General features: G+C 38.2%; 1 protein-coding gene across 4 annotated transcripts in view; it reads right to left on the reverse strand.

Annotated features, from left to right (window-relative positions):
• Nucleotides 1-13279, reverse strand: part of LOC124135733 (ubiquitin-like modifier-activating enzyme 6) — a 128206-nt gene that overhangs the window by 82066 nt on the left and 32861 nt on the right. For all 4 annotated transcript variants that reach the window (XM_046501247.2, XM_046501245.2, XM_046501246.2 and 1 more), the window contains exons 6-8: nucleotides 7432-7543; nucleotides 3413-3493; nucleotides 3015-3137 (exon numbers count right to left, since the gene is read on the reverse strand). In XM_046501247.2, coding sequence (XP_046357203.2) covers nucleotides 3015-3137; nucleotides 3413-3493; nucleotides 7432-7543 — 316 coding nt within the window. The remainder of the gene's footprint in view (nucleotides 1-3014; nucleotides 3138-3412; nucleotides 3494-7431; nucleotides 7544-13279) is intronic.

Here is a 13279-nt window from a genome sequence, read left to right on the forward strand (position 1 = left end):
GTGCTGCAAGAAAATAATGTTTTTAATCTATATATTATCCATTGTATGTATTTCTCATATACCGTATTCGTTGTAATAATTGTCCAGGATGCTTACAAAATTGCTTGTTTAAACCAAACTCAAGAGAAATTTGTTTTCACAGGGTTAGAAAATCCACTCAACCGCTCGTATTGAGGTGTGGCAGCCTGTGCAGGGCGAGAAAGAACTGAATAATTGCTCGTCCTACCAGGCAAGTACATATATTTCAATCATATTAATTCCATCTCTAATCGTTTATATCAATAAAAAAATGCAAGATAATTTCAAACCTAAAATATGTTTTCAACTCTTGCATCTAAGTGATAACAACGAAATACATGTCACTCATATCATGAATAGACGACACACTTGACAACTGTCTGTTACAGAAATAAACAGGAAGTGCGTTTGCGCAGCAGGTATTGAAACTAGTTTTTATAGGGAGATTAATTAAAAAATTGTTTTTGTTGTGAACGACGTACAGATGCTCAAATGTCAAAGTGATAGTGAGCAGCTGATGATTGATTTTGGGAGGGAAATGGCTGACATACAGAAGTTTTTAAACGGGGATGGTGGGGTTAACGATAAAAAAACATGATTTAATTAACAAACAGGTTAAAAAAAAAAAAAAAATCGAAAAAAATGTATGACTGTGAAAAAAGAAAGCAAACCACAAGACGCCTGTTTGAGTGAGTTTGAATGAGCGGAGATAAATGTAGATGGCAGGGACTCTGAATTATTTTGTACTCCCTGCCGTAAATAACAAGAGGCCCATAGGGTCTGTATTGTTCACCTGGATATTTACGCAATCATGACAAAATGTACATTTGCATTGTACATGTATAAAACACTGCAAATATTTCGTAATTTTGACTCTGTAGGCATCTAAAATAGGTGGATGGCAAATCTGTCAGCATGAACGTGTATTCCTCTAGACACAAATGTAGCATAAAGATCTGAACCGTTTCCATATTATGATCCAGGATCTAAGTTTCCAAAAATTGTATTTATAGTTCTGCTAGGCATTGTTTTATATGCAGAACTTAATATTACCATGTATACTTCCTCATAAACTAAGCCGGCAATAGCAATCACATGTACACACATTTTCTACCAATGTACCGGTGATTCAGTTAAAAACTACACAATTATAACTTTGAATTTTGACGCAATGATCAGAAGAATTGTATTTGAAACTATTATTTTATCAGAAATAATGTATTCCAATATCGTGTTATTTTAGGCACAGCTTTTACCATATTTATTTAAAATGATAATAACCATGAGAGTAAATCTTTGGAACAGCTGATCGGTGTGCCAGATATTTTTTACATATAGAACAATTTGACCCGTCACCGGTGAGACTTCCCGCAGACTTGCCAAAATGTAATGTTGACATATAATTGTCAAACTACAACAAATATGACTCTTAATGAGAGAAAGTGTGGCATTTATGATACATGTATATGTATCCATTCTCTCTCAACTAAAGTCTGTTTCAAGGTGTCAATATCAGTACCCGGTAATCATGGTTGCTGTAAATAACGGTGAGTCACTTCACACAGGATTTCACCGAAATTAATTTAAACAAAACCGAATGAGTTTTGAATAAATTCAATAAAACATTTAATATTACAAACAGAAGTCCATATACACAATGAACACTATTTATAACCAGTGTAATAACAGGATTAAATTGTGGCAGTCTGAACAGATTTGTTGACACGGTATATCCGGTGTTACATGCTCACGGCAAAATGTCTTTAATTTGCGTATGGGGAAAAACATCGAAACTCCTTGTGGTGTGTTTTATGGAAAGATAAGTGCACACTATAGTCAAGAAAACATGATATTTATTATGAAAGTCACTCTTGATGTTATTCTGTCCACCAGTCATTGTCAAATATGAAGTGGGCGTGACCAAAACATAAATGTCTGAATGCCTAAAACAGTTTTCTGGACGCCTGGTCCAAACAACAATGAAACTAAAATGTTTTCAAACATAGTTACTAGGTAATTCTTTTCCCCTTCTAAGCTGTTTTCTGTATTATACAGGAGAAAATGTGGAATGTGAAATGTGTAATTGTTTTTTCTTAGTAGGGGGTGCTCATAAAGATTACTTAAAGATTGGTCTGACCAATCAGGATCTTTATCAATATCCGACCAAGTCAAATCTGATTAATCCAGGCATCCTTTGCTCATCATTCTGGACTGAACTTGGGGGACTGAGGAGGAATTTATCATGTAATTGATGCTCTTTAATCTGGATTAGCTAGGCACACATCTCACTCACACATCCTGTAAGCTGCAATTACAATCCATTTTGTCTTTGAACCTGTGTGTTCATATCGTGACTTGACATCACAGGACACAACTTCTGCTAAATCTCACAAATCAAGACCACTGTCTGAACCTGACTATGGGGCAGATAGTTTAGTCCAGTATATTCCTTGTAGCTGTACACGTATATATTCACTATCATCTGCAGGCATACATCTTCTCTACTGAAAGCTACATTCATATGACAGTACAGACATTGCAAACAAATACCCACTTTCTGAAAATGTGCCTGAAATATATATTCCACTAATTGGTTACTACTGCAGACTAAATGTCAGCCGACCGGTAGTTATCAAGCCTTGTTAAACAAAGATGCTAGCTGATAATGCAGAGATGATTGATCACATGTATTAATGCCACTCTCACAAAGCAATTACATTGAAGTAACATTTATCGCAATGTGACATTAACAACACACAACTCCTTGTAGCAAGCATTGTATCATCTACTTCGTGTCCACAGAACCTTTCAAACAATAACATCAGCAGCATGCAAATACATATGACTTCAGATTTCGAGAATTATGGTATATCAAGAATGACAAATGTGTCGTAGGATGGGATTTGAACCTGGCCCCAGTGTGTACTGGAGTAACACACTAACCGCTTGGCTACCCTACCGCTTACCAGGGTCAAGGAATGGGAAGGAAGTGTTACCTTGGTGATATTGTTGACAAACACCTCCCTAGGCTCTTCCCCTGTGGCATCAACAACCTCAAATTCATCCCCCAAGTCAACGAAGACACTGCCAAACACGCCATACACATCAGACGAGATGAACTGAAATCAAACACTGCTAATGAAACACTTGGAATGTATAATCCTTCTTACAAATGTGAATTTCTCATAAATGTTAACCTAAAAGGCAACACTAGGGAAAAAACAAATCTTCCAATAACTACTGTAGCCCAAACTACTGTATCAAAGAAAGACACAGTAATCACTAATTAATCATCAAATGATAGGGTTGACCTAGTTTGATCTACCGAGTTTTCTGTTTTCTTCCTTCATAAAGACAAACACGTCCATGGGAAGTACAAAACTGATGCACTTACATGAATCTGAGGTGACTGTTCCCGACAGAACTTGTTGACTCTCACTTGAACCGGCAGAGGGCACTCTGTTAGAATGATGCACTGAAAAAGGATGCAAAACTTGATGAAAACACATCGCAAGAGTTGTCCCTCAACTCTCCAACACATACAAGGGGGTCAACGTGAAACCCCCCAAATCTTCCAGGCTTTCTAATGTCTAATGTTATACTGTCATGGATCGGAAACAGAGCAGTGCAGTCAGGGAAAATAAATGAAGTGAGCTTTTTTTTTTGTTTTGTTTGTTTGTTGTTAACGCCGTACTCAGCTATACTCCAGCTATATGATGGCGGTCTGTAAATAATCAACAATCCAGTGATTGACATAATGAGCATTGATCTACACAATTGGGATACGATGACAGGCATCAACCAAGTCAGCGAGCCTGACCATCCCATTCCCTTAGTTGCCTCTGACGACAAGCAAACTCGCCTTTTACGGCAAGCATGGGTTGCTGAAGATCTATTCTCAACCCAGATCTTCACGGGTCTTCTACATATGAATACAAGTAATGATGCCGGACTTTCTTGGCACTCCACATCTCTTTTAACAACAGGAAAATAGCGTTATCACTATCCCCCGCCATGAGGCACATTAGAAGTTTGTTTGTTCATATAGCAGTGAACATAAACTATAAAAAAGAGCCCAATACAGCCTTAAAAAGAGATATCAACTTGGGCCATTTTTTGTCATCAGAAAAAATGATTTAATATGAAATTAATACACACAAAAGGCCCTTTCTCTGAAACAAATAACTCAGTGTTGATAAGTATCTCTTTGATAAGCTTACTTCAGTTGTTTCTCAGAAAACTTGCGCCCATTGCACAAATAACATGGCACCAAGTTGAAAAATACATGGCAAGGGCCATAACTCTGTAAAAAATTAATTGACAGGACCGATTTTCAAACTCAGTCTTGACAAGTATCTCTTAGATAAGCATGCTAAGTTTCATTCGTGTAAGTTCAGCAGTTTCAGAGAAAACTTGTCCCGATTTTCAAAGTGATGTCATAATGATCATCACATTTTATGAAGTGATATCATAATGACCATCATCACAGTTTATAAAGTGATATCATAATGATCATCTCATTTTATGAAGTGATATCATAATGATCATCATCACATTTCTTGAAGTGATATCATAATGATCATCACATTTCTCGAAGTGATTGATATCATAATGATCATCATCTCATTTTACGAAGTGATATCATAATGATCATCACATTTTACGAAGTGATATCATAATGATCATCACATTTCTCGAAGTGATATCATAATGATTATCACATTTCTCGAAGTGATATCCTTTTGATCATCACATTTCGTGAAGTGATATCCTAATGATCATCATATTTCTCGAAGTGATATAATCATCATCATCATCATAGTCTTATCATTGATATCATAACAACCACTTGCGATTTAATCACTGATATCATTATAGCTCAGCATAGTTTACACTGTGATCCAACCAGTCACAAACGCTACTTTACAGTGGTCCTATTAAGCGATAATTAACTGACCTGGTGTGTTTAACAAAGTGACTCATCAACACAAAATGCTAATTATGACACAGCCACTATCAACAAGGTTAGGGAAGGACAGAAGTATCAGTTATCAAGGACTGTTTCAAGCATCACACAGTATTTGATGGGGTGCTAAATGCTCACCAAATCAGCCCCATTGAAGATGATTGATGTCACTGACTTAAATTTACTTGACAAAGAGATCACATTATCTAAATTTCAGCAATCAAATGCACTTTGGAAGTTGTCCAGACGATCCAATCTCATACATTTGGGAAAATGGTGTTGTAAAATGTTTACTTTTAAACAACTTTGATAATCTAATTTTAGTCAAATCTTGCTTCCCTTCAAACTGCTCCTGAGGACATCAAAGAAAACCAAAAGCAGTTTGTAGATATCCAAGAATTCTTAAACTAGGAGTCGTTTTATCACGCCATCAAAGGATCTGTTTTGATACAATTAAGAAGTTGCCTGAAGGATAAGAGAAATTATTTTGAAATGAAGCCAGAGCCTCGTTAATTATTGGTGTTGCATGATCTGTGGGCCTGTTGTCGACATTGATCTGTAACGTACAACCTGTGGTGGGAATTGCACTTCTCAGGGTAATCAACAAATGGTGCCTGACTCAAGCATTAATGCTGCCTTCCAGACAGAGGGATGGATGAGAGGCTTCGCTGACCACTGACTCATGACTACCTGATTCTTTGTCCACCATCTCGGTTGGGCAGAATACTCACGACTATTTAATGTTGTGCCACGAAACCATGCAGTGATAGGGAAGCTGGGATTACTGAACCAAACAAAACTGGATCAAGGTCAAATAGTCTGCAAGAAGAAGTCCCTTGGCGCCCTGACAATATTCTTGTCAATTATTAATTGCCATTCATTCTTTCTCAAAATTGTACCATTTTTTAATACCACAACTTGTTCATCAACAAAGTGCTTAATCTCTGCAAATTTAATGAATTGTCACAAATAGAATTGTGTGGCCCAAAACACTTAGATCAGAGCTTCAAAGTGATTATTCTAGTATCAAGCTACATAACAGTAACCACTGGTATTAATGTTTACAATGGGATAAAGTAGGTGCATAATTCATGGGGCAATTATATCACAAAAAACTCCAATTAACACTCTCCATTGCCCTACATTGACATCATTAAAGTGCTGACTTGGATGAAAATGACATTTATACACAAATACCAGTTAATAAGCATTATCTACAAGACTGGAATGTATGCTACACTCTGTGCAAAGGCTGTCTGCACACTACTGTCACTCCTTCACATAACACCAAACATAATCCTCATATAAATAATGGCACTGTCGTTCACCTGTATATGTAGTTTATACTCATGATGTCATTCACTGGATGGTCTGGTCCAGACTTGATTATTTACAGACTGACGTCATATAGCTGGAATATTGCTAAGTGCAGTGTTAAACAACAAACAAACAAACTAAGTTGTTGTCAGCAGTCATATTGAAATATGTTATGTGTAAGTACTAAACTGTAATGATTATAACAAAGTATGATGTGAACTGTTTGAATGGCATTCAAGAAGATGGTGTGTTCTATGATGTCATCACAAGAAGAACCATACATGCCACAGCTCCATCAGTCTGGCACTGTCAGAAAAGATGTTTACAAAGTCAAACATGCATTTAAAGAAAATTTGAGAGCTTTGTCAAAACAAGGTCAAAATGTAAAACTTAACAAAAAGCAGAACATCTATTTGAGTTCCACAACCAACTAAAGGCAACATTTCATTATACTCTAAACATAAATGGCAGGTCAAAGGCCATAAATAGATTCTTCAATAGAGCTGCCATGGAGGTACATCTCTTGAACACAAAGGGGTGTCATTTGTTCAATCACTGTTGGGAACAAGCGTGTGATGTTTCCGTTTAACTAGTCCAGTGGTGTCTGAGGAGACAAACAGCCCATGACATAAGCTCACTTGACTTTTAGTCAGGTGAGCAAATAACAAATGTTGTGTCATTATGTGATCATAGACAGACAGACCTGCCTTAAAAAATGGTAAATTCCTTTCATAGAACTGGAGGAATTCTATTCATAAATCTGAACAGCTTGTCCAAAGACTGACAGATATATTTTCATGTTTACATGTACTGCTAAGCACTGCAAACAAAACACACATCCTACAGAATAGCTGCAAGACAACTGCAGTTCATCATAATAAGCTTTCACATCTTTACACTGGAAATATGCCACAAACAACTTTCCGTTCATTCTGTTGGAAGGAAACAACACTGGCTTTCATTATATTTTGCTCTACCTAATGGAAATTTCTTTCGATGGACCCATTTACATAAAATAAGTGATCCTTATGAATGTTGAGTATTCAGGTGTCTGCAGAGCGACAGAGGGCTAATTGTACAATCAAACATAGAAAGTTTACAAGAACATAGTACTTGTGCTGGACACTCACCTGGAATAGCTTCAAGTAGGACAAGTCAGAGTGCTCATCCAGACTGTCAGTGAGGGTGTCCACGCTTACGTAGGGGTTCAGCTCAGACAGGCGGGAACAGCAGGCCTCAGCTCTGTGGGTGAAAAGCAACCTCTACATTCTGTTGTTAGTATCAGTGAGGGAGGGAGGGAGGGAGGGAGGAAACGAGCATCATAATGCTTCATGAGTTTTTTTTCATTTAAGAAATGTACTGAATATGTCAATAGTATGAATTATGCAGTGAGAACCAGGGTGTGACCAGAACATTCCGCGGTCTTATGGCCTATGGTGTTCCCCAATCAGAAAACCCTGTTTCCCATTTGCAGCAACTACCATCAAATGATGATTTACATAATGATGAATAGTTCAGAGTTCAAAACAAGTACAAGTAACAATATAAGGCATACATAATTTTTCTAAAATTGTACATAATTACATGAAATCTCTCATTATGATTGCAATTATTTCATCAACAAACACATTGTTGAATGCCACCTGAAGAAGCCACTGTTGTACCAGGAATGCTTATCAGAAACATGCATCCGATGTTGACCACAACTAAGTGATGTTCATCTGTCCAGACTCAAGCACATTACAGCAGATACTGATCTACTGGGTGTACACTTGCACAATGTGTCAATCCAGCACCAATAATTACATTATCTGACAGAAATATAATAACGTTAATAACACAACCCAGGCCAGAGCACAGTAACTAGGTAACAGCGACAATGTGGCCATTATAGGATGCAAGAGCTTTTCCAACATTGATTACTAATTAGAGATAATCCAGTGCTCCAATTTGGCCTGAACAAGAGTAAAATAATAGATGTTAGTGGCAACCAAAATAGGCTGCAGGTGAGTAATTGTTCTGGCAGGACTGTAGGACTACTCAGGAGTATGAATGGCAATTAAGAATTATCTTCTTGCAGCCATGTGGTGATCCCGTCATGCCAGGATGTAAACCAGGTATCCATGTAGTGAGTGAGTGAGTGAGTGGTGCGGTGCGATGCGTGTGTGTGTGCATACAGAGTCCATGCTGTGCATCCATGCTGTGCGAGTGACTGCTTGTACTAGTCCGGCTGATTTTATAGTGCTAGCCCAATGAGATCCCATTCTGCAGCTTAACATGAATACCCCACTCACACACAGTATACTGACTCCGAGCCGACCAGTCTTTGTTTTATCCCTTAATGAAGCGCAGACAGGGTAACAACAAGTACCATCTTTTAATGTCTTTTGGTATGACGCATACTAGGATCGAACCCCCGACCTTCCATGCATGGGGAGGACGTCCTACCATTAGAAATGGATATTATTTACATCCATTCTTATTTTTTAATGAAATGGCAAAATCCTGCTAATAACCTTAATGTTCCTAATCATCTGTGCAGGAACAATGGTTTCCAGAAATTCAGTAAATTCATCAGCAGATTTTGACACATATCGCTTACCAAATTACTTCCTTCTGCCTAAAAGATTCCCTGAATTACATTATAAAAACATGCATATATTAACTATATTTTCTGTCATTCACCAAATGGTTTTATACATCAGAGGACATGGAATCTAAGTTGAAACATGTAAAACCAGTTCAACTGTTCAAGATCCTTGACTCCAGATCTGAATTTAAATGACTTTGGCACCATTGCAAACAGAACCACATCCTGAAATCAATAGAAAAACGATAACCCCCCTGTCTGGAAGAATAATTGATGCACCAAGATGGGTGATGTTCCGCAACAATCCTCATCTTCAACATCATAAAATCAAGAGGCTTTTCTACACAAGCAAATTGGCACTAGCAAGAGTCAGAGTCAGTTTGTCAAAAAGAAAGTAAAAGGGTCATTAGAACATCAGGACTTGTATTTCCTTATGTTTATAAGGCTATTCAGACCAGTAAATATTTCAGGCTAATTTGCATCCCTGCAGTTTTCACATAACAAGCACAATGTTAATTTGTTACAAACACAATCGCAGCTAGAAAATCAGGCAGATCTGATGGAATAGGCAGAATAGGCCGGGTGAGCAAGGATATCCTTGACCAGAGGACAGAATATCACTGCCGGGGAAACTGAGAATATTATACACCAGGGAAACTGAAAATATCACACCCAGGGAAACTGAGAATATTATACACCAGGGAAACTAAAAATATCACTTCCGAGGAAACAGAATATAATACACCAGGGAAACTGAAAATATCACACCCAGGGAAACTGAGAATATCATACACCAGGGAAACTAAGAATATCACTGCCGAGGAAACAGAATATTATACACCAGGGAAACTGAAAATATCACACACCAGGCAATCTGAGAATATCACAGTCGGAGAGACTGAGAATATTTTACACCAGGGAAACTGAGAATATCACTGCTGAGGAAACTGAATATATAATACACCAGGGAACATGAGAATATCACAGCCAGGGAAACTGAGAATATTATACACCAGAGAAACTGAGAATATTTTACACCAGGGAAACTGAGAATATCCCTGCTGGGGAAACTGAGAATAACATACACCAGGGAAACTGAAAGAATTATTCACCAGGGAAACTGAGAATATCACTGCCGGGGAGACCGATAATATCCTCGAGTATGAAAACTGATGATATCATAGACTGGGGAGACAGGGAATATTATTGCCCAGGAACACTGAGAATATCATTGAGTAGGAAGGCTGAAAATATCATAAACAGTGAGACTGAGAATAACATTGACAGGGGAGACTGAGACAGTGAGAGAATCATTGACTGCAGAGACTGTAAAGGTTATTGACCAGTTAGACTGGAAATATTATTAAGCAGGGAGACCTAGAATATCATTGGCTGGGGATACTGAGAAGGATATTGACCAGGAAGACTGGGAATATCATGTAGTTGGGAGACTGAGGATATTGACCAGGAAGACTGGGAATATTATGTAGTAGGGAGACTGACAAGGATATTGACCAGGAAGACTGGGAATATTATGTAGTAGGGAGACTGAGAATGATATTGACCAGGAAGACTGGGAATATTATGTAGTAGGGAGACTGAGAATGATATTGACCAGGAAGACTGGGAACATTATTTAGTAGGGAGACTGAGAAGGATATTGACCAGGAAGACTGGGAATATTATGTAGTAGGGAGACTAAGAAGGATATTGACCAGGAAGACTGGGAATATTATGTAGTAGGGAGACTGAGAAAGATATTGACCAGGAAGACTGGGAATATTATGTAGTAGGGAGACTGAGAATGATATTGACCAGGAAGACTGGGAATATTGTTTAGTAGGGAGACTGAAAAGATCATTGACCAGTGGGGTGGGAATATTATTGAGTAGGGAGACTGAGAAGGATATTGACCAGGAAGACTGGGAATATTATTGAGTAGGGAGACTGAGAAGATCATTGACCAGTGAGACTGGGAATATTATTGAGTAGGGAGACTGAGAAGGATATTGACCAGTGAGACTGGGAATATTATTTAGTAGGGAGACTGAGAAGATCATTGACCAGTGAGACTGGGAATATTATTGAGTAGGGAGACTGAGAAGGATATTGACCAGTGAGACTGGGAATATTATTTAGTAGGGAGACTGAGAAGATCATTGACCAGTGAGACTGGGAATATTATTTAGTAGGGAGACTGAGAAGATCATTGACCAGTGAGACTGGGAATATTATTGAGTAGGGAGACTGAGAAGGATATTGACCAGTGAGACTGGGAATATTATTGAGTAGGAAGACTGAAACAAATACTGACTGGGGAGACATTGAGAAGGTCATTGACTGGGCAGACTGAGAAGGTCATTGACTGGGCAGACTGGTTCACTTTCATCAAATTCCCTCTGTGTCTTCACTGTGGGGGAAATATTCCACAGAATAATATCCAATTGTTGTGGCTGGGATATATGTTTGTCCAAGTATGATCAACAAATAACCTCATATATACAGTTGTGAAATTTTTGGGAACATATACCAAGAACCTGTAATATGTGAAAGCATCCACTGCTTCACACTTGAACCTTCCATTCCTTTAACTGGCAAGTGACAAAATTAACAGGAATACTCTTACCCAGCCATTTTCTCAGTGGAAATATATACACACAACAGCTTGACATTTCCTAAATAGTTTGGAGAAAACCAGGCAATGATACACTTCCTACATGGAATACAGTGTTGCGCTTGTATAACCATAAGTCTGTATTCATACACTGATGCTTCCTCAACCTCCACCATAAGAGGATAATTATGGGCACTGTTAATGGCCTAATCATCTCAGAAACATTAAGCACAATACATTATCCTAAGTGAACTTGTGATAGATTAATTAAGGCCAAAGCCCCTAGAGTGTCTCTGGATGGAAAAGAGAACACTGTAATAATTCCCCTTGGTCATCCCGAGCATCATACAAGTTGGAACACTTCCAGGAATATCTTCAGTCTGCAGTGCTGAAGTCATTTTGGACACACTTGGACGAAAGTAATCTATATTTATCATTGAATGGGATTAAGGATTTTAGTTGTCAAACAATTATTTTAGCATGATGGATATGCTAACTAGCAGTGTCTGCATCATCAACTTTGAAATGATGCAAGAGCTGTGGCTCAATGTATTGTCAGCTGTTTCAAGAATTAACTCACAGAACTTGACATTTACAAACTACAGATGTAGAAGAATATTTGTGCAATGCTTCACTAGCCCTGTAGTAATAAGAAATAAGTCAAGGTTGGCTTGTTGATTGATGGGATAGTTATACTTGGGTAGGCTTTGGCTGACATTCCAATGACATGTTTCTGATATGGGCCTTTGAAGGGTTTTTTAAGGCTTTATTCCTGGGTAGAACTCAGGGTGCCGGTATGCCACGCTTCTTGTGGGAGCACACCTCCTGGGGATTGGGTGGACATAATGGCTGGCATGAATAAAAGTGAGTGAGTTTGGTTTAATGTTATTTTGAATAGTATTTCAGTTATATCCCAGGATGTCAGTGTGATGTGGGAGAAAAACCTGATGCAGGTTTTTACTACTTTGGTGAAACCCACAAACATGGATATGGTGCTGACAAACCTAGAAACATAAATAGGGCGAATCTTATATTTGAAAAGACAATCATAGGTTTCTGGCACACCTAAGCGACACAACTCTGAATGTCCATTGAGGCAACTTAGACGATGGGCCACCATGAAAAACAATCACTTGGGAGAGTGCCACAATGAGAGGGTGCCACAATCAAAGAATTACTCTCAGCATTGCCTTAAAGCCCCATCTGCGGTAGTAACTACAGCACTCTAGTGGGCGGAGCTTGTACAAGTGATTTGACAGGTCAATATGACGTCATGATAACACATACATTTCATTGGCTAATGCGTAAACGGGTGACGTCATGTAAACACCCACCCACGTGGGTCGTTTGACAACAAGGACGTAAGTTTTAATGGTAATATAAATATCTACCAAACGATTCCAAGACTTTTCAACAAACGCGTACGTCTTTGGTTTCGAAACCTACCTGCCATGTAGTCTTCACATCTTCATAAAATGATACCGTGGAATGTCCACGATTTATCCAACACACAAATTATAGTTCTAGATCTTTGGACTAGAACGAAATACATTTGTCGTGATGCATATGAGCAGTGTAAATGAAGAAACATAATATGTGTTGGGGCAACAATCGCTATCCTGTGGTGTACGGTATATCTGCAGTTTATAAATAGCATTTCTCACAATATATACAGTAATCGGTGATTTCAACAATGTTTTTCTTTGTTGTGTTCGTCTTGCCTCATCTGGAATCTGGATGACAACGATCGTGTAAAAAACCCTGGTAATGGTCA

This window comes from Haliotis rufescens, unplaced genomic scaffold (genome assembly GCF_023055435.1).
Source record: "Haliotis rufescens isolate VD_foot unplaced genomic scaffold, xgHalRufe1.0.p SCAF_1, whole genome shotgun sequence".
In the NCBI taxonomy this organism is placed as follows: domain Eukaryota; kingdom Metazoa; phylum Mollusca; class Gastropoda; order Lepetellida; family Haliotidae; genus Haliotis; species Haliotis rufescens.